Source organism: Crinia signifera, chromosome 3, assembly GCF_055691185.1.
Source record: "Crinia signifera chromosome 3, ASM5569118v1, whole genome shotgun sequence".
In the NCBI taxonomy this organism is placed as follows: domain Eukaryota; kingdom Metazoa; phylum Chordata; class Amphibia; order Anura; family Myobatrachidae; genus Crinia; species Crinia signifera.
In genome coordinates this window covers 78,970,148-78,993,222 of record NC_139219.1, presented here as the reverse complement: position 1 = coordinate 78,993,222, position 23,075 = coordinate 78,970,148, and the positions used below count along the sequence as shown (strand labels likewise).

General features: G+C 44.3%; 1 protein-coding gene across 2 annotated transcripts in view; it reads left to right on the top strand.

Moving 5' to 3' along the window:
* Nucleotides 1-23,075, top strand: part of CRIM1 (cysteine rich transmembrane BMP regulator 1) — a 640,446-nt gene that overhangs the window by 394,717 nt on the left and 222,654 nt on the right. For both annotated transcript variants that reach the window (XM_083176101.1, XM_083176102.1), the window contains exons 6-7: nt 15,071-15,253; nt 22,162-22,359. In XM_083176101.1, coding sequence (XP_083032227.1) covers nt 15,071-15,253; nt 22,162-22,359 — 381 coding nt within the window. The remainder of the gene's footprint in view (nt 1-15,070; nt 15,254-22,161; nt 22,360-23,075) is intronic.

Here is a 23,075-nt window from a genome sequence, read left to right as displayed (position 1 = left end):
TTTTCATGGGGACGTCCATACATTTGGAGTTTGCACATGCGCCTAAATACAAAGTATCTGAGCGGCTTGGCATCTGTCATACAAATAAAACTATCTGCTGTACAACTGTGCAGTACTTAGGCCCTCATTCAGCATGGATCGGATATGCTAAGCTGCTGGCAGAAGTAGCAGGACTTCATAGTGTGCATTGCAGCCCAGATACATTGTATAACAGTGTATCGATAATTGGCTGCCGTGTGAATTCCCACAGAAGCAATTTGGTCTGAACCGGCCCATATGCGATATGCAATTTCGGATGATTTGACCTGATTCCGATGGATTGGGTCTAGAAATCGGGTGAAATAGGGCAAAATCTCATGTCTTTGATGCCCCATCCGATCTGATGCGCAGTCCAGTATGCATTGGATTGGAGTCAGAGGTCAGATCTGCCTGCACATCTGACCTTCCTCGAAAGTCCGTGAACGGCTCAAGGGGATTGGGTGGCCATACATTGCTCTGACTTGAACGGCTCAAGGGGATTGGGTGGCCATACATTGCTCTGACTTCTTGCAGTAGTGAATGGCCACCTTAATAGTCGGCAGAAGTGGCTGTGGATTCACATTACATTATGAAGTGTTGCATTCAGTGAATGATTCACGGGAGTATGTGAATGAGCAGGCGGGCATCGTCATTTCTGTTCAGAACCTTGCCTAGAAAGGTGCTGCCACAGAGATAACCTTGTGTCCCTGCTGAAACAAGTAACAAATTATTTATCCACCAGATCACAGGCAGCCCAGGTATTGCTGAATTACACAAATAAACTGGTAAAACAATTTCACAGAAATAAAAAAATGTTCTCATAGTTAACCCTTTGAGTGCAAACGTTGCTGTGAGAGTTGTGTAAAATATCCACTAAAAATGAAGTCGAGGAATATGTATCACTTGCCAGCAAATGATCTGAAGTCAATTAATTAATGTTTCTTTAAATATTGCACGGCAAAAAAAAATCACAGTCTCTGTGAGCGAGGCGGGCATTTTAAGCAGATACTGTGCACATTTCTCACACCAATGTTGGCACGCAAAGGGTTAAAAAAGCAAAATGATTGCGGAAATTTGAAGTTTCTTTACAGATTAACAGTAAATATATGAGAGCTGGAAAAGGATATATACTTCTATATAAAATTCCTTAAAAAAAATTTTTTAATGGAACTTTGGAAGCTCAATCATAAAAGCCAAAGTGGTCACAATTAGGGTAGACACGTAGTACTTACATGTAGGAAAAAAGATAGAATGAGGGAGAAATGAGCTTTAGAGATATAATTTGTCTTTGCTGCATGTATTTTCAGTACTGTATTGCTTTCCTTCCCTCAGTACGGAGCATAGAGGATGCCAACCTGCAGCTTGCCGCTTTTAGTTAATATTACATCCTAGCTGTCATGTAGCAAATTGCAACCGTTTTAATGTACATTTAAAATGTAATTTCACTCAATTTCCACAGGCTGCTGTGAGCTTGGCTTCATCTCCTGATAGTGAAATGGGAACCTATACTTTTAGTTTTTAACCTTTCTGCATGGGATGCAAATGCTGTAAATCCTATATGTATGTATGTATGTATGTATGTATGTATGTATGTATGTATGTATGTGTATATATATATATATATATACTTGTGATTGCCTCTGTGTTTGTGCATATTTAAGAGTGAAAGATAAGTAGTTTCACTAGCTGCCAACAGATGGCAGTGTTTCAGAGACACACAATTATTAGACACTAGACATATATATAGATGCTATATATACAAACTAGGTGATTCATCGCGCCCTACGGGCGCTCTTCACACCGGCGTAAGGGGCTACGCCCCTTAATTTGTGAACATTTGTATTGTGAGAAATATGGTTAGAATTGTATGAAAGATGCCCTGTATTGCAGCTTCTGGCAGTGGGTGAGGGTCCAGCGTGGCAGCACAGGAGTACCGGACGGTGGCCCTGAGTCAGTGTCTCCTCCTACTGGGTGGGAGTTAGGGTGCATGAGAGCAGGAGGCTGGGATATGAGGCATGATAGGGGTATGTGGGCAACACAGCGTCAGCGATTACCCAGTGGTGGAAGTTACGGTTCAGGAGAGCAGGAAGCTGGGTAGTGATAGGGGTGTGTGGGCATACGGGGGACTAAAGAGGGTGGTGGACACTGTGCAGCTTCTGCCAGTGGGTGAGGGTCCAGCGTGGCAGCACAGAAATACAGGAGTCAGTGTCTCCTCCGACTGGGTGGGAGTTAGGGTGCATGAGAGCAGGAGGCTGGGCGGTAAAGCATGATAGGGGAATGTGGGCAACACAGGGTGAGCGGGTCTCCACTGGCGGAAGTTACGGGGCAGGAGAACAGGAGGCAGGGCAGTGTCCTCCCACATTGATGGCAAAAGTATTCAACATCGGCCATAAACCATCGATTATTTGAAAATCATTGATGGTCGATGGGCATCCCTAGAACTGGAGGAGGGTGGGGGACCGTATGCAGCTCCCGGCAGTGGGTGAGCGTCTCCTCCCACTGGGAGGGAGTGAGCGTGCATGAGAGCAGGAGGCTGTATAATAGTGGTATGTGGGCAAGACATTGATAAAAGTTGTGGCGCTGGTGCAGAGGGCAGTGGGGAAACCTGCAGTGCGGCAGCCAGGGCCGGATTTCCCACCTAGGGGCGGTACCTGCTTGTGGTGGTACAGGATCCCCCATTGTCACGGGGGTACGTGAAACGCGGGAGCGGGGGCCGCGGTGATCCGCTGGGGGGTGGAATTGCCGGAAGGGGGTCTGGGGGGTCTGCAAATTGCGGGAGGGGGGGTGGTGTGTGGGGATCCGCGGTTAGCGGGAGGGGGCGGGGGTCCACAAATCGTGGACAGGGGCGCAGGGGGGCTTGAATCGTGGGAAGGGGGGTCCGCAAATTGCGGGAGGGGGGTTGTCGGGGTTAGTGAATTGCGGGAGGGGGGTTGCGGAGGTCCGTGAATTGCGGGAGGGGCGCGTGGGGTGCCGTGAGTCAAGGGGGGGTGGTGCGGGGGTCCGTGAATCACGGGAGGGGTCATGAATCGGGGGAGGGGGGGTCGTGGGGGGTTGCGAATCGCAGGAAGGGGTGTGTGGGGGGGTGCCGTGAATTGCGTGAGGGGGGCATGAATCGCGGGAGGTGGGGTCCCCGAATGTGTGAATTAGGGGGCGGTCGCAAATCGCGAGAAGTGCCGAGGGGGCCCGCAAATCGCGGGAGGGGGGCGCTACGGGGGGTTCTGGAATCGCGGGAGGGGGCGGCGCGAATTGCGGGAGGGGGGTCGCAAATCACAGTAGGGGGGGGGGTGCCGTAAATCGCGGGAGGGGGGGTCGCGGGGGGCCCTTTTAATGCCGGGAGGGGGGGTCGCAGGGGTCCGGCGAATCGCGGGAGGGGAGGATGCAGGGGTCCTGCGAATCGCGGGAGGGGGCTCGCGGGAGGGAGGGGTCGCTGGGGTCCCGCGATTTGCGGGAGGGTCGCGGGGGTCCCGCGTTTCGCGGGAGGGGGTGGTTGCGGAGGTCCAGCGAATCGCGGGAGGGGGTGGTCGGGTCTGGGACGGATATTAGACAGCACTTACATCGACAGCCATTACATCGACACCATTAGTTCGACAGCTCAATAGGTCGACATGGTTTTAGGTCGACATACCATTAGGTCGACATGTCATTATGTCGACAGCTCATTAGGTCGACAGCTCATTAGGTCGACAGCTCATTAGGTCGACATGTTTTTAGGTCGACACTGCCATTAGGTCGACAGAGTCTATGTCGCCAGTCAAAAGGTCGACATGGGTTTTTTCACTGTTTTTTTTGGCCGAAATGTCGACACAGTCGACATGGACACAGTTTGAAGTGTACCGCAGCCGCTCGCTATGCTTCGGGCACGGTGCCTCGCTGCGCTCGGCACACTATTTTATTCTCCCACCACGCCCTAGTGGATAGTAGGGCATGAAATACCGCCTGTCGGCACATGTCGGCTCAATAAACAGTGAAAAAACCCATGTCGACCTTTTGACTGTCGACATAGACACTGTCGACCTAATGGCAGTGTCGACCTAAAAACTTGTCGACCTAATGAGCTGTTGACCTAATGAGCTGTCGACATAATGACATGTCGACCTAATGGTATGTCGACCTAAAACCATGTTGACCTATTGAGCTGTCGAACTAATGGTGTCGATGTAATGGCTGTCGATGTAAGTGCTGTCTAACAATAGTCCGGATACCGGGGTGGTCGCGGGGGTCCCGCGAATCGCGGGAGGGGGGGTTCGCGGGGGTCCCGCGAACCACGGGAGGGGGGGTCGCGGGGGTCCCGCGACTCGCGGGAGGGTGGAAAGCGGGGGTCCCGCGAATGGCGGGAGGGGGGTGCGGGGGTCCATCAAATCGCGGGAGGGGGGGTCGCGGGGGTCCCGCGAATTGCGGGAGGGGGGGTCGCGGGGGTCCCGCGAATCGCGGGAGGGGGGGTCGCGGGGTCCCGCGAATCGTGGGAGGGGGGTCACGGGGGTCCCCCGATTCGCGGGAGGGGGGGCGCGGGGGTCCCGCGATTCGCGGGAGGGGGGGGCGCGGGGGTCCCGCGATTCGCGGGAGGGGGGGTCGCGGGGGGTCCCGCGGATCGTGGGAGGGGGGGTCGCGGGGGGGGCGCAAATCGCGGGGGGTCCCGCGAATCGCGGGAGGGGGGTCGCGGGGGTCCTGGCAGAGGGTAGGGATGTGCAGGAGTAATGGTGGATGGTGGCTGTGGAGTAATGGTGGATGGTGGGCGTGTACTGTAGCCCTGGCTGGGCGGGGGGAGGTGATGTCAAGGGGGTGGAACGTCATACACATGAAAGTGAAACTGTTTTACACAGGAACGTCATACACATGAAAGTGAAACTGTTTTACACAGGAACGTTCTCCACAGGGGTTGAGTGACAGATCTGGCTAAATATATAAGAGATTAAAACAAAATGTTCTGAGAAACAATCATTTTAAATCTGCAAAATTTAGCATAAATGGTTACAACCCCCCCCCCCCCCTAAACTCAATAAACTGCAGACTGAATTGATAGTCCTCAGCCCATCTGACAATGACAAATAAGCACATTATCAAAAATACAGTAGAATGCATTCCACAATGGAGGCGCAAATAGAAACCTAAAAGGGGCAGTGCAGAGTTTCTTCTCTGTCAGCCAATATTGCACTCCTACCACCTGTGCTATATCTGGATATTTGTTCCTATGCCGAATTGTTATAAGTACCTGTATCAAGAGATCCATCTAATATCAAAGTAATCTCTGCGGTCTGCAGTTGTGTCTACACATCCATGACACGCAGTAACTCAACTAGGTGTGTACACACGCATCGATTTATGTAGGGTACACACCAGGACGACCCGCTCACGATGCATATCGTGAGTGGGTCGTCAGTGTCTCGTCCGACCCGCTCACGGTGACGCGGGGGGGCACGACCCGCTCACGATGTGCACCGTGAGCGGGTCCGATCCGATGGCGACCCGCACCCGGCTGTATGGTCGTCATTGAGATCCTACCTGCAGCAGGTAGGATCTCAATAACGACCGACCGACCCGCGGGACCGCGCATCGGATCGGTATCGGTCCACACCAGGTCAGAAAAGGGCCCAATCAGCACACAATCTACATCCAATTGATCGGAATTGGATCTAGATTGTGGGGATCGGGCCCTAGTCGTCCTGGTGTGTACCCAGCATAACTTTCGATTCAATTTGCTTTCCATTTCCCCAATTTCCCCCCCATTGCTTTTCATTTGATCTGCACTTTGCATTCAATATCAATTTCGATGTGCATTCAAGGTGCAGTGTACACATTCGATTTACTGCACAGATTTTCTTTTCGATATAGAGAAAACGGGAGAATTGAATCGAAAGCGTCTTAAATAAAAAGTTCCATTTCAATTTGATTTTGCTTCTATAAGAAACACTGTTAAAATAGAAGCGTGTGTACACCCCTTAAGGAAGATATTGCACTGGAACTGTTTTTATGAAGCCCCAGGAGACAATAACACATGGATTTGGGAAATGGGTAAATTTTAGCCCCATAGTAGTATTGGGCTATACCAGTGGTTCCTAAACTGTGTGCCGTGGCTCCCTTGGGTACCTAGGGACCCTTGCAGGGGTGCCTCTATTTAGTGGTCCAGATCCAATTTAAATGAATTACGATCTATGTAATAGACAAAACTAGTGCTTGTGGCTGACAGTCATAAATTATGGCCCTTATTCAGATCTGATCGCAGTACAAATTTGTTCTCAAAATGGGCAAAACCATGTGCACTGCAGGTGGGGCTCATGTAAGAATTGTTTTCCTGTGTAATACAAGAATCTGCTAAGTAACCATGGAGCGTGTCTTATTGCAATCCATTATTTAGTAAATTATGCAAATATGTAGTTCAATGATAAAATATTATTTCATTAGTCTTGATCACATAATGTGGTGTCACATAATGTAGTGTACTTAATTTATTCAATCATATATAAGATCACCAGCTCCCATTCACTATTACAGGACTTTCATCTGGCTGCTCCCACCCTATTGAATGCTTTTCCACGCACAATAAGACTCTCCACTAGCCTCCAAACTTTTAAGCGTTTCCTGAAAACTCACCTCTTCAGGGAAGCCTATCATATTTAAATTTTATACCCATAACCCTCTGAGGCACTTATGTATTATATAGCTTCCCTTGTGGACCTACAAGCTATGCTATTACTGGTGCCTGTCCTTCTGTTTCCTTCCTATGTCCCTATAGATTGTAAGCTTGCAGCAGGGCCCTCTTACCTCCAAGTCTGTCTGTTGTTACCCAGTTTGTTTATCGCTGTATAAAAAACTGTAATTAAATAAGGTTGCCTTTAATATGATTTTCACTTACTTTGGGACCAGTATTTTTTTTTTAGGAGATGTTTCATGGGCTATACTTTAATGTAGTTTTTGTTATTTATTTATTATGTTCCTTTTTATAGTTTTATAGGTAGTAATCAATAGGTCAACTCCAAATGGTCATCATCGGTAATGGCCCCAGAGGTGGGGCTGCTGCACAGTCCACAATTCAAATATAAGAGCCGCACCAACTACCACTGAGTCAATTTGTAGTGGCAGTTGGTATGCCCCCACCCCCACCCTCATACTGGTGCCGCCACTGGTTTTCACGTACAAGGTTTACATAGACAAAATGTACTGTTGCCACTCTCACTCAAAATTTTTGATCAGAGTTTAACACTCCTCTCATTCCCTGGCCTGTGTTTTTCCACAGTTCACACTGCTCACCTCTCCTTTTAGTGTGCTGGGCACTCTCTCCTCAAGGTCAGCATATCCTTGCTTCCTCTTTTATGACTGTGTGTCCTCCCTCTTTATTGGGTTGCAAGTGTGGCTTACCCTTCCTGTAACTGACCTTCACTTGCCTGTCATGATACACTGAGTTCCCCAACACTCGCTCTTGTCCGCATCCTACTTAGTAGGCCAGTTTGGTTACACTCTATATTTCTAAAGATATATGAACTTAAACTTGCTGTACCATTGAGAGTTCATTTGTGTTACTTGTATCTTCCCTGTAAAATGTTGTGGGAACTCTGTGGTGACCTACAAAGACAAGATGAGCACTATTTTGTCAAAGTGTTCAATCTAAAAGCTTCATGTGCTGTAAAAAGGCTTTTAGTGTTTTTACCAATTTGGGCTTTAGAAATTGTATTTTGGTGACCTGTTTTATTACAAGCACTTGCAGTGTGTGGCCTATATGAGAGCTTGTTGCAAGGATTGTTGCATATTTGTAAAACGCTTGATTCTACGCAGTAAGTAAATAATAATATAGGTTTATCTCTTCAAATAAGTTTTAACTGTGTCATTATCAGTAGTGGTATTTGCACCTGTTAACGTTAGACATCTGTTGTGGTGGTGTCAGTTTGGGTATATACCTTGCTTTAGTAAGCAGTGCTTCTCAGCTCCAGTCCTGAATACCCCCAGCAGGTCATGGTTTGTGGATTTCTTAGATCATGCAAAGGTGAGTTAATCTATTTTACATTTTGTCAGTAATTATCCCACCTGTTTCTACAGACAGCAATTCTGAGAACATGACCCGTTGGGGTGTTCATAGGACGGACATTAAGAACCACTATATTAGTAGTAAATGGAGCACTGTAAATGTTGACCAGGCTTCCTGTCGACCCCTGATCATGTGCATGGACTGCAAAGTGCTGGTCTTGCGCACCTACAAGATGATCCTGGTGGGACTGCTGGGCAAGTTTTATAGGTAGTAGTCAATAGGCCGACACCAAATGGTCATCACCGGTGATGGCTCCAAAGGTGGGGCTGCTGCACAGTTCAAAATTCAAATAGGAGATCCTCACTAACTACCACTGAGTCAGTTTGGGTTGGCAGTTGGCATGGCTAAATTGTTTGACTTTTAGACTGTGCTGCATCCCCCGACCCCATGCGCACACACACACACACACACACACACACACACACACACACACACACACTGGAGCCGCCACTGGTTTTCATGCACAAGTTTTCCATAGACAGTAGAGTCAATAGGTTGAAAGCAAATGGTTGACACATGACACGGTCAACATAAGTTGTTCGTGTTTTTTGTGTCAATTTGTACATTTAACCACGTGGACCACAAATCAGTGTACCGTGAACACTTGCATGGCTTGATTCACTCGGGACAAGTGCCTTGCTGTGTTCGACATATTTTTGCCTCCCAAGTAGAGGCCGTGTGGATGCTTAATAATGCAAAAGTAAAAAAACTATAAAACCTCAGATCGGTCTTTGCATGTGTCGATCACAGTCACGTCAATTTCTTTCAGTTGACCTTTGGTCTAGGTCGACCTCGTTCATATTTACCATTTCATGTTGACTACCTAGACACTGTCTACCTGCATACAGGTAAAATGACTGCTAATATAGGTGCCAATAGTGCTGTTTGTGTTATCAGCTTTAGTCTGTGCTCCTCTGGTTCCTGAAAGTAGCAACATCACATTTACCCAATGTATTATGGTGACTTGTACCTGCACTTATGAAGTGTGTGTATATCTCATTGGGAATCATTACTCTTCTGCTACAGTATTTGGGGAGGTTGGAGGTGTAGTACGGTATATAGTGAGCATACAGACCATCGTCCGTTTGTCTCAATAACAATTACTGTCTTCACTGACCACTTAGTTTGCCAAATGGTTACACTGGCCTTGGCACCAAGGGGTAAACCCGTACACAGCCTGCATGTTAAAAGCTGTTCTGTAATAAAACTGAGTGCTGTTTACAGAAGGACCATTGTCGTGCAGTTTGGTCATTTTTCAGCAACATTAATTTGCAGTCAAGCATGTATAATTTATTGAAGTGCCGTGGAAAGCCTAAGTGACACGGGTAATAGAAAGAACTGAAATTGTGCCCATTTGAAGTCTTTCACCTCATATATGATGATAGATGTTCCCCTGTGATGCCGGATAAATCGGAAAGACTTTTTCCGTCTTCTCAGCACAACTTTAACTGAGTTGCAGCCTTACCGTCATAAGATAGATTGCCCCCATATACGTATTAGTCAAGTATAATGGGTGTCACTTGTGAGCAGCTTGCTTGAGGACAGCACAGTAAATAGTACAATAACTCAAGGGATATGCACCTGCTGTTTTCAGGGCTCGGGACAAGAAAGACATGACTTTTTTTGAAACCTGTGATTAAAAGTTAAAGTTATCTTACATTTATTCAAATGTGAAGACAATAAAATAGGTATTTTTATAATAATTAATGCTGCTACACACAGGTATGATTACAACGTCTGTTCTGGTTATTGTCAATACGGAACGCTGCCTGAGAGAGAGAGTAATAAGGAAGGATATGCCAGGGACAGTGGGAAAAGACAGCTAGTTTGTAAATGTAATTCAGTATAGCTTAGCAACTACTTTAAATTACAGAAAATTCCCTTCTCTGGAAAATTCTCAACACAAGCATTCTGTATAATAGATTCCTTTGGGTCCTGTTATGGAACATTTTTTTTTATGAATTTCATACAGATAGCTAGAGACCATCAACCTGCACTATCCTGAGCTCAGCACCTGCTACGGGAATGGTATAACTCTTCGATAGTTGGGATTCCTTCAGTCGTTTCTCCAACATCGGAATCCTGACTGTCAGGAGCCTGACAGGGGGGCAAGCGCATTTAAGCTCCATGTGAGCTCGTTGGTGAGCTGTGCTCACCACCTATTCGGATCTCCCTCCTATGGGGGTCGTGGACCCCAATGAGGGAAAATAGCCAGTATAAGTCAGGATTCTGACTGTTGGGCTCCTGACGGTTAGGATTCCGGTGTCAGAGAAATGACAGTCAGAATCCCGACTGTCGATAAGTCATCCTGCACCCCCTGCTGGGTATGGTATAACACTTTGACAGTTAGGATTCTGACGGTTGTTTTTCCAATGGGGGGGGGGGTGAGTGCATTCAAGTCTCTGCTACAGTGGTACTTATTGTATGTACCTATATCCAATATATCTCTCATTCAGCCGCCTACCCCTGGAACTGGCTCCCTTGCCATGCTCACTCAAAACTTAACTTTTGATCAGAGTTTAACACTCCTCTCATTCCCTGGCCTGTGATTTCCCCAGTTCACCCTGCTCACCTCTCCTTTTAGTGTGCTGGCTCTCACGGGAAGGGCACTTCCACCTCAAGGTCATCATTATCTTTGCTTCTGCCTTGTCCCTTGTATCCTAGCTCCATAAAATGTCCTCCCATTTTTTATTAGGTAAGTGATCGTTACCCTTTCTGTAACTGACCTTCACTTGCCTGTCATGATACACTGAGTTCCCCAACCCTCGCTCCTGTCTATAGCCTACTTAGTAGTAGAGATGTGCAGGCTCTGATTTACTCTGATTTCAAAGCAGGATCTTATTGGCTATCAACTGTCAACAACTGTCATGTGATTCGGGATAGCCAATAAGATCCTGCTTTGAAATCAGAGTAAATCAGAACCTGCACATCTCTGCTTAGTTGGCCAGTTTTGTTACACTGTATATTGCCAAGGATATATGAACTTAAACTTGCTGCACCAATGATAGTTTGTTCCTCGTATCTTCCCTGTAAAATGTTGTGGGAACTTTGTGGTGACCTACAAAGACAAGATGAGCACTATTTTGTCAAAGCGTTCAATTTAAAAGCTTCATGCGCTGTAAGAAGGCTTTTAGTGTTTTTACCAATTTGGGCCTTTAAAATTGTATTTTGGTTGACCTGTTTTATTACATACAGTATAAGAGCTTGTTGCAAGAATTGTTGCATATTTGTAAAATGCTTGATGTACGCAGTAGAAAATAATAGTAATATAGGTTTATCTCTTCAAGTAAGTTTTAACTGTGCCAATATCGGTAGTAGTACATGCACCTGTGACTGAGCGTTAGACATCTGTATTGTGGTGGTGTCAGTTTGGGTATATATGTTCAGTGAACTAGAGAATGCGATTTATGCTTCAGACTTTAATCTCTAAAGTAGTGATTTCCAAGTATTTCCATGAAGCGGGACTTTCACATGGTAAAACTACAAGCTTATAGGCTGAATTCTATTAACAAATGTCATATAACAGAGCCTTTGAATTTGTAAGGGCAGCTGGAGCATATGTCCTGGAAATAGGAATTATTTTAGCCCTCGGCCCTAATGTGTGTAAATGTAGGAACACAAATAGTTGTCATGAATTCCAAATGGAATTAACTTCATTGGATATTGCACTTCTAATTGCTACAGATGTGTCCTCAAATACCTTTGCTGCAGTTGAGCCAAACAGACCCTCTTGGCGCCCTAGGTCCCATGAGACTCTGCTAGTGTTGGGGGTCTTTTTTGCATCTTAGTCACAATGTGATGCTTTTAGGATGCACCAGGAGAATGTAGTAATAATTTGATATGTGACACTTGTATATCTGTGTACGACTGAGGTCGGACCTGAATAGGAAGTGCTACAATACAGCAACAGTGGCTTTTTCTATGGTAAGTTCCTTTGTGCTTTATATACAGACTCAGTCGCACACAGATATACTGTATAAACAAGTGTTTATCAAATGAATCAGCACAGACTCCACTGGTGCATCCTAGTTGCATCCAATTTTGCCTAAGATGCATTTTAAGCACAAGAAAATACCCAATGCTAACTGAGTTGCAGGGGACCTGGCAGCTCATTCGCCCCAACTATCTCACTATGGGGGGGGGGGGGTATTCAATCATTAACGACAGCATTGATGCAGGATCACGGCAAAACAGGCCCGACTCCAGAAGCTATCGGGACCGTTCTGCCGATAGCGGCCGTGGATTGTCGTTATCTGGGCCGCAGATCGACAATCCACAGCCGTTTTCGCGCCCACGCCCCGTTTGCGCACATCGGCAGGCGGGACATTGAATCCCGCCTGTCGTACTGCGTTCGATCTGACCGCAAACGGGCCTGGATCATGGCTGTCGGCAGGGATCGACAGCCGTGATCCCACATTGAATACCCCCCATTGGGGCAGATGTATTAAGCCTTAACAAGAGATAAATGCAAGTGTGATAAGGAGAGATAAACGTCCAGCCAATCACCTACAGTTTTACAATGTGTTCTAAAATTAAGCACCACCCAACAGTCAATCAGTGTCCAGCCAATCACCTGCCAACTGCCATGTTACAGCATGTGTTTGAAAAAAGTGAGTAAGGAGCTGATTTGCTGGACGTTTATCTCTCCTTCTCACACTTGAATTTATCTCTTGTTAAGGCTTAATACATCTGCCCCAATTGTGTGGTTTTTGAAGACCCATCTGTACTTTTTCTTATAGATGATCTAAGCTTGTTGTTAGGGTCTTTTTTACTTAATTGTTCACTTCTAATATTGTTATCAACATATGGTGCCAACATAATACTCAGCACTTTACGTAGAATGAACATTACTACTAAGGGGCCAATGAAGAGTTAAATGCAAAGAACTCCCAGAAGCAATGGAATCGCTTACCTACAGGCTCTAAGCTCTAAAGGGGCATCTCCATGTACAGCAGCACCTGTGTGGTTCACAGCAGCATCCAAGTGTGACCACAGCTCTTCAAATGAAGCTCTGTGGTGCACCTGCTGCTGCTGCAGAGTTAAGGCTCATACACACTAGACAGTATTGTAAATCATATTGCTCAGAAAGGGGCTTCTGAGCTATATTGTTCACAATATTGTCTAGTGTGTACACTCAATATCGTTAGCGATAATGACCCCCCTCCCTTGTCGGAACAGACCTGTACAGAAAAGGGAGTCCTTGTTAACGACAGCTATGCTGCAGCATACCCATTGCACACAATGTATAACCCAAAATTGCATAAGTCTCTTTACTTTGCCCTGTTACTATCCAAAATAATGGGGTTGATGCTGGGTTCTGCCTCTTGTTAGTATGTTATGATTAGCATCCTATGGAGGGTACCGCTAGTGTGCTGATAATTGACCTATAGTGCATATATCATGCCCACTTTCCTATTAATTATACTGAGAATTATAGGTTTCAATTTTATTGTGTTTACCCCATTATTTTACATGGTTTATCAGAACCTGTCATCCACTAGTGCGGCAGCTCGCCCACCAAGAATTACTTGAACACTTGGGGCCTTATTTTGGTTCACTCCTTCTGGCAAATTCCTTCTTAGATGGACAAAACCATGTGCACTGCAGGTGGGGCAGATGTAACATGTGCAGAGAGAATTAGATTTGGGTGAGTTATTTTGTTTCTGTGCTGGGTAAATACTGGCTGCTTTATTTCTACACTACAATATAGATCTCACTGAAGTAAAACCCCACCCAAATCTAACTCTCTCTGCACAAGTAACATCTGCCCCACCTGCAGTGCACATGGTTTTGTCCATCTAAGAAGGATTTTGCCAGAAGGAGTGAACCAGAAACTCTCCTCAAACCTGTTACTGTCCATGTATGCCCACCTGCTGCTGAGTTGCCTATGACACCCCATTGCCTGTCCTTGTGTGCTCTCAGTTCCTGAGCATGTGCTGTACAAAAAGGTCAGGGTATGCTAGGTTGACAATGTCTAGGTTGACATTCATTAGGTCAACACCCTATGGTCGACAGTCAGTAGGTTGACTCGTGATGACCTTTTGACTGTCGACCATCCCATTGTCAACCTAAAGCTTGTATTCAGCTTCAGTGGTATCGACCTACTGACTGTCGACCATAGGGTATCGACCTAATGAATGTCAACCTAGACCGCAATAGACCTACTGACTGTCGACCATAGGGTATCGACCTAATGAATGTCAACCTAGACCGCAATTGACCTACTGACTGTCGACCATAGGGTATCGACCTAATGAATGTCAACCTAGACCGCAATCGACCTACTGACTGTCGACCATAGGGTATCGACCTAATGAATGTCAACCTAGACCTCAATCGACCTACTGACTGCCGACCATAGGGTATCGACCTAATGAATGTCAACCTAGACCGCAATCGACCTACTGACTGTCGACCATAGGGTATCGACCTAATGAATGTCAACCTAGACCGCAATCGACCTACTGACTGCCGACCATAGGGTATCGACCTAATGAATGTCAACCTAGACCGCAATCGACCTACTGACTGTCGACCATAGGGTATCGACCTAATGAATGTCAACCTAGACCGCAATAGACCTACTGACTGTCGACCATAGGGTATCGACCTAATGAATGCCAACCTAGACCGCAATTGACCTACTGACTGTCGACCATAGGGTACCGACCTAATGAATGTCAACCTAGAGCGCAATCGACCCACTGACTGTCGACCATAGGGTATCGACCTAATGAATGTCAACCTAGACCGCAATCGACCTACTGACTGCCGACCATAGGGTATCGACCTAATGAATGTCAACCTAGACCGCAATCGACCTACTGACTGTCGACCATAGGGTATCGACCTAATGAATGTCAACCTAGACCGCAATTGACCAAGGGTCCGGATACTGTATAAAAACCACACAAAATACATCTAGATTACTGATGTGCGCTCAGCTCTGTATTAGCCCCGTAATACCTATGTATATTGAGCCTATTAGCCATATACGAACAACTAAACACCTATGTTCTTCCTTCCTTTCTACAGAAACAAAACCAGCCTGCATTTTTAATAATGTGGAGTACTATGATGGGGACATGTTTCGCATGGACGCTTGCCGTTTCTGTCGATGTCAAGGAGGTGTTTCCATCTGCTTCTCAGCACAGTGCGGAGAACTGCACTGCGACCGCTATTATGTGCCAGAAGGGGAGTGCTGTCCAGTATGTGAAGGTATGTATGCCATTCATCAACATCAGGAATTGCTCATTTGTAAGGACTGTAAGCAGCCGAATACCTTCCATTGGCAGCATTTGGAATAACTTTCATTGCCAGGATGTTTTAAATTAGGAGACATGAAGATCTCTGAATGTATGCTCACAATTTCCATACACATGTGAGGTGGCTAAACAAAAGCAAAATAGAAGCAGTAGGTAGGAACAGATACAGATCAACAAAATAAAATAATAAGCATGCAGATTGGTTTATGTCCTGTGGAGTTAAATTAATTCTTTCCATAGCCCAGTTTAAACTTGAATAGAATCTCCTTATTCATAACAATCCAACATTTGTTGTTGATCTATAATAGATTGCTTTTGTCTGCAATTATGCAACAACATGAAATGCAGATTTGGGAAAGAGCACATCATTCATAGGTGGCCAATGTTACCATTCATTTAATTTTGGCCTAAAATTGTAATAAATAAAACACAGCACAAACAGGGCCCAAAACCTCCCTAATAAGGGACACGTGAATTACAGTAACCCTGTGATTTATTAAAACCAAATTCAATACAGACTTGATATCAGCCAGTCACAGTATCTGATTAATGAATATGTCCATTATTGGTGGGATGATCTGGCAATCCTACTCCCAACAGTTACCCCAGAAAAAAATAATCCCCACCTGTGATTTCTACAAGACACGCCGCCAGTGGCGGATTACCAAACAGGTGGAGTAGGCACTGGCCGGTGAACCCTGTGCATTTTGGCGGCTTCACAACAACAGATCAAAATAATATTGATTTTATCTTTGAAGAAAATGACAATCAAGCTTTCTGAAATTGTTTCCAAAAATCTGAAAAAATACATTGAAGACGTTATAGAGATAATACTGTATTAATGTAATGTACCCATTTACAAATTAATGTACAGAAACCATAGGCTTCAGATTCACATTACAGTTTCCAGATCATAGACTGTTGGTTGGTACATTAAAAGCATATTACGAGATCATTTTTGAGGGGGCCTTGGTATTTGGACTACCTATGGGCTTCCATAGGGTGTAATCTAGCGCTGCACACCGCCGTCAACATAAAATGCAATCTGATCTGTTTGACCATGTCCACTTAACAATGCCAAACACCAACATATTCCAAACTTAGGGTGAAGTTATGCCACGTGTGTGTGTGTGTGTGTGTGTGTGTGTGTTATACTAATGTTTTTGCATGTGTTTTGTGTTTATGTCTTAGACACCAATTCCAAATGTCTGCAGCCTTTGGAACAAGTGTTCCATAGCACTGGGAAATGGAATTATCTCCATTACTCATTCACCTCAAATGTCTGTCTTCAGTGTGCATCGCTGTCTGATAATATCACTGCTTACTTCTCCTGTAATGCTGAAGATGCTACACATCTGCCTGAGACATCTGCTTCCAGCATCTGATGGACTTGGTGCTGCTTACTGATCCATTCATCCGTTCTAATAGAAAAGTAACAGCCTTGCTTAGGGTCATTACACGTGGGATAGAGTTTGCCTTTCCCTGCACATACAGACTTTGCTGTGAATTTTTTTTTAAATGATTAATACAAAGTTGTTGTTTTTTTTATTAAACTAGTATTACTGTAAGTAGATCACAGAAACATTACTAGAGAGCAGGTCATATGTGAAATGTACCACAGTGATGTTCAGTGGTTGGTGGCAGAAATTTTAGTAGCCAAAGAGCATAATTAGGGGAGCCAAGAATGGGAGAATAAATGTTCCTCAATCTGGCGAGAGTTTAGTTGTCTGATCTTTAGAAATAATTTTTGCTTTAAAATGTCAACCCTGAAAGCATGATAATGTCCCTGCACTGGACTATTAGCACAGTGTGTATTCAATATATTACCGATAATGTTTTGGACATCAGACTGACTAGACTAGTACATTTTAGCTTTGGTGCTATAGTATTATATGTAGCACCAAGGCTAGAATTTAACAACACAAATAAAATGACTCTGGTCTACCCTCATCTTGCTCCTACTATAATATAATTTCAGAGTGCTGAATCGGAATGTCCATTTAGCATCGGTGCAGATACCTCTCTCTTGCCCATGGCACGGTGTGTTAGAACAGTTCTCCTCCAATCATGCCATTAAACCAGGCATGTCCACACTGTGGCCCTCCAGCTGTTGTGAAACTACACATCCCAGCATGCCTTTCCATAGTTTTAGCACTCCCTCATAGCAAAACTGTGGCAAGGCATGATGGGACTTGTAGTTTCACAAGAGCTGGAAGGCCATAGTTTGGACATGCCTGCATTAAACTCTTTGATGCACACTTTTCAAGGATAATATTCTTTCTGGAGTGTAGAAGAAGTTAGAACTTCCCGAAATGCGCTGGTGTTAGGCAAGCATGGTATGAATGTGCAAGGGAAGTTTGCTTAAACTACATGAAATGTTTCATAGGCAACAGACAAAAGATAGATTGTTTCCTCCACTGGCGCTCTAAATAGGATGGTACCTCCCTTAAAATGGAGGCACGGTCCTCTTCTCCCAAATACAAACGATAGCTACAGTATATGTATAAATACCATACATCCCATTGCAATCAGCAACGATCCTCTTCTCCGCCTATGTATAATAAATTTCTGTGTCAATGAATTCAACCCCCTCTGATCGATGGGTAGGCAAAAGAGTGTAGAAGACTCCCCCAAAAAGGAATTCAGAGAAAATGGCAAAAATAGTGTGATACCATTTAATACATAAAACACAAAAAATACAGAAGTGGGACAAATACAATAGGGTAGGTGAATGGAAGTTTGGCCTGTTACCCGTAAGTGTGGAGAACTTGGATGGCGATCCAGTTCTCAATAATGGCACAAGAGGATGACGGTGAACCCGGGATTTCAACCGTCAGACATCCACAACAGCAGGTACAGAGTCTGTACCTGCTGTTGTGGATGTCTGACGGTTGAAATCCCGGGTTCACCGTCATCCTCTTGTGCCATTATTGAGGACTGGATCGCCATCCAAGTTCTCCACACTTACGGGTAACAGGCCAACCTTCCATTCACCTACCCTATTGTATTTGTCCCACTTCTGTATTTTTTGTGTTTTATGTATTAAATGGTATCACACTATTTTTGCCATTTTCTCTGAATTCCTTTTTGGGGGAGTCTTCTACACTCTTTTGCCTACCCATCGATCAGAGGGGGTTGAATTCATTGACACAGAAATTTATTATACAGAGGCGGAGAGGAGGATCGTTGCTGATTGCAATGGGATGTATGGTATTTATACATATACTGTAGCTATCGTTTGTATTTGGGAGAAGAGGACCGTGCCTCCATTTTAAGGGAGGTACCATCCTATTTAGAGCGCCAGTGGAGGAAACAATCTATCTTTTGTCTGTTGCCTATGAAATTTATGGTGTTTGGGTCACCATACTTTAGCTTGAACTCTCCACAGGCTGCTAAGCGCACATAACCATTGACTTTTTTTTCTTTGTCATACATGAAATGTTTGTCCCTGAAATTCTTTGCCTGTTTGAAGCAGAAAGCCATCAATCTGCCTCTATTCTGTAGCTGTGCAACAAGGACATACATTCTTATTGACATCATTCTGCCTTTCCTACTATCAGAACTTGGGAAATGAAGATGTTCCTGTACATCTTCATTAAGATTAATGATAGTAGAAGATAGAATTAGTTGTGCAGATAATTGAATTGAAATTGAATTCTTATAAAATGTTTACTGAAGAGTGCCAATAAGTGACTGGCTAGACAGGGTCTTAGTAAGTTAATCAATGCAGATGAGTTTAAGGTGCTGTGACTGATAGTTTCATGCTGTAAAGGCTTTTTTTGTAATGTTGTGTGGTTGTTATAGCTTATGCATATTACAGGCATGTACAGTATAGATGGAGCCATCCTACTCTAGCCTTCTCTGGATAGCCATGGTGAGCCATGGCTATATAAGGCCTATTGTTCTCAGATGCAATACACTACATAGAACAATACATTAGGGGATTAGCAGAGTTATCCTATTACTCACTTAATCCTATTAAAGTGCTAGATGAGGATGGTTCCATCTGTATATATAGAAGTGGTCAATGCAGTGGAAAAAAAGCTTCCAAACTATTAATATCATATATGTATTGACTACAGTGCGATGCACTGATAAAGACACAAAGATATATTACAGAATTATGTGGATTAACTGTAAACAGTGATCAAACCTAAGATAGTGAAGGGTTAGGGGAGTAGAGCATAGGCTAGAGAGAATCATTATGGCTTGTAGAGGCAACCACTGATGGGTCTCACAGGGGGAGCGGGGAGTAAACAGTACTGAAGGAATCCTTACCCACTCAGGGTACCATGTACTAAGGATCACATACACCATGCTATTTGGGATTCTAGAGATACTGAGATGGTGAAAAAGCAGGCAGCAGACTTGGTGCCTTTTTCAGATATATATGTAAATTCGATGTTAACGCAAACTTTTGCGCATGTGCAAATCTGTTACTTCAATGTTGAACATTATGTCCCAAAAGCGGCAGCATGATTGAAATGCTTCCGGCGTTTGGGGGAGAAGATGGGAAGCATTCCAGAAAACGGGGGGCATTTCTGCCCTTTTTTTCTGGGTATGACAAAGCCAGTCCTGAGACACAAGTTGACTGGCTGCCCGGTACATGAATGTCAGACATGCAGAATTATGCTGGCCATGCATCTACAGATGTATTGTCAGATTGGGCTGGTTGGAACAAAAACCTGGTAATGGATGAGAGTAAATGACAGTTGACCTTTAAAATGCTGGGAAACTGCCAAAAACTGTCACTCATCCATTACCAGGTTTTTATTCCAACCAACCCAATCTGACAATCAATCTGTAGATGTATGGCCACCTTAACTCACATTTCCGATGTCACACATATGATCTTATACTGCATTCTTTGACAAGACAGTGGATCACAGAAGCCTGAAGTTGTCTTGCTTTTACTTGAGACACCTCCTACTTCCTTTGCATTATTCCCCACAGCCACTATGTACAAAGACAAGGTCACTGTGTGAATAGCATGAACCTCTGAATGAGAAGATTGGAGTGACATGGTTGTGTTAACGTTTGGTGAGTTTAGGGGAGGTGATTGGCATTTGGATGGGGTAATATAATTACTTTAGTTCTAAGCACATTATGTTTGAGAGAGTGCAGAGACTCGCAAGAGAGGATGAAGGTGGAGAGGTCAAGGGAGGTAGATTTGGCTGTCAGCAGATAGTTGGTACTGAGGGCCAAAAGAGCTGATTGTATTCCTTAGAAAAATAATATATTTTGTTCATCTCTTCTTATGGAGTGAAACAAGAAATTCATTATCTTCATGGTGCTGAGTGCATAACACTTTATTTGCAATCATTCTGCCAATTAACACAGTCATTTCAGAGGTTTCCTTATGTAATAATGGTTGAAAAATTGGTTAATCCATGATTACAGTATATCATGATGTCTTTCCAGCAGAAGCAGCCACAGAAGGTTACCCTAATACTGTTTGGCTTGCTTGCAAAATTCCTGCTTTCATTATGTGATCTGATACTTCTCTGAAACAAGTATGTGAAGCTTACTTGGAGAACTAAGGGCCACTTGTGAAGCTCCTGAAATAGATAATTGGGCGGTATTCAATTGTTTTTCACCAGCATTTCAGCTCACTTTTCCTGGAGGTAGCGAGTTGAAATTTGCGAATGCGTGGCTAAACCTGACCACTATGAGCGCAATATGCATCAAAAAAATAGATCAGTTGCATATTGCCCTCCAATCTTCTGGCAATTTAGATGGGAGATCGTGCACAATATAACATTTGAATACCACCCATTTTGTATTAGCACTGCTTACTACGCAAATTGTGTGGGCTTATCTTTACTAGAGTATCTTTTTTAGGTGTAGTTATCTGTTCTCATTTTTCTATGCCGTCTTCAGTGGAGTTTTTATACTGTACTGTAGCACTTATCAGTCCTCAAGTTCCACTCATTTCCAGAGGGCCAGCCATTTTGTTAGTGTATTTGAGCAGAGTATAACAAATATATTTATGATGCTGCTGGAAAGGCCGGATATAGCAAGCGGACTCCCTTCCAAAGATAGCAAGCAGGAGCTGCTGTGTACTCCACTAAAGAGTGTATCCAAAAAGAGGTTTATATTTCTAATCAGAACTGCATTGTCTATTATAAAAGGTTTGATTCTGAAATGCATGTAATATTGTTGGAATTCTTAAAATTTTCTGACATTGGAAGTCCTATGCGAAGATCTGCCGGTATTCTTAGTCAGATTCAGCATCATTACTAGGTGCAGAGGAGGTAACTGAAAATAGTGTGGACTCAGAATAGGTTGTAACTCTGGCTGCACACCCGTGGTATGCCATGAAATCACCCTGTTGCCACACAGTAGGCCTCAAGATTGGTTGTAGATGCTCTAAGACCGCGCTGAGCGCAACAACTGTGTATAAGTTCCGTGAGTGGTTGAGGTAGCCATTGTTACTGTTAGTGAGGACATGTTACATGTGCACACTGTTACATGCTCGTGTTTAAGAAACTTATTAGCAAAATGTTATGCTGTTTCTAACTAAGATTAAATTGAACTATTTCTTATATTAAGAATTGGAAGATACACCCCAGTTATGTCCATTTATTTGCAATTTTAGATGTTCAATTCAACACCATGGGTGAGATTTAATAGGATGAGAGATTCAAAAAGTGAGAGATTTGGTAAGAAATCTCCAGGTTTTTTAAAGCGGCAACCATTTACACTGCAAAACCAGATTGATTTTGAAGTGTAAATGATTGCCGCTTTAAAAAAACCTGGAGATTTCTTCCCAAATCTCTCACTTTCTGAATATCTCATCCTATTAAATCTCACCCCATACATCTCACAGAATTAATGAGCCATTTTTTGGTTTCTCTGCAGACCCTGTGTACCCAATGCACGACCCTGCTGGGTGCTATGCAAATGGACAGATCAGAAGCCACGGTGACCGCTGGCGAGAAGATGACTGCACGTTCTGCCAATGCATTAATGGAGAGCCGCATTGTGTGGCAACAGCCTGTGGTCAGAGCTGTCTGAAGCCAGTGAAAGTACCCGGGGAGTGCTGTCCAGTGTGTGAAGGTAGGAACTCTAATAGCAGGACATTATGGACATTACAGGAGAATTAAGGGACATGTTTTTATAAATATTTTAAATTCGTGATAAATTCAGTAAATTCTGGGCAATGTTTGCTGCCAGTCACAGGTCTTTATAGCTAGTGTAGCCTATTACCTATACGCGCCTGTACAAGAGAGTAGTGGCGGCTAAATGGCAACAAACACGGGAAAGTTCCAATTCTGAAGAGGTAGGGCCAAGGGGTGTGGATCATTGAGCTGACCCTATAAATGGTCAACATGTTTAGGTCAACTGGTACAAAATGCCTACAAGGTCAATAAGTTAACATGAAGAAGATAGACAAGGCAAAAGCTCTACAGGTATAAGTCAACACAGTGAAAAGGTCAACATGCGATGGCCGGGGGGGGGGTGTTTCTGTGTATTTTGGAAAATTTCACTACGTGAAAGCCAAATTAGTGTACCGCGTCTCCTCCTGAGGGTCGCATTGCACTTTGAGCAATGTGCCTAACTCTGCTCCTGCCATACTCAGCACAGGTTACTATTGCCTGTTGTCGAACCATTGTCTTGTTGGGTATTTAAACCTGTCAAACTTTTGAACCTATCGACCTCAACTTTTTCCATGGCTACCGTTTGCCCTTGTCAACCAATTGTGCCTGTTGACCTAATGCATGTTTACCATATGGGTCGACCTATTGACTGTCAAACTAATTTCTGTGGACTAA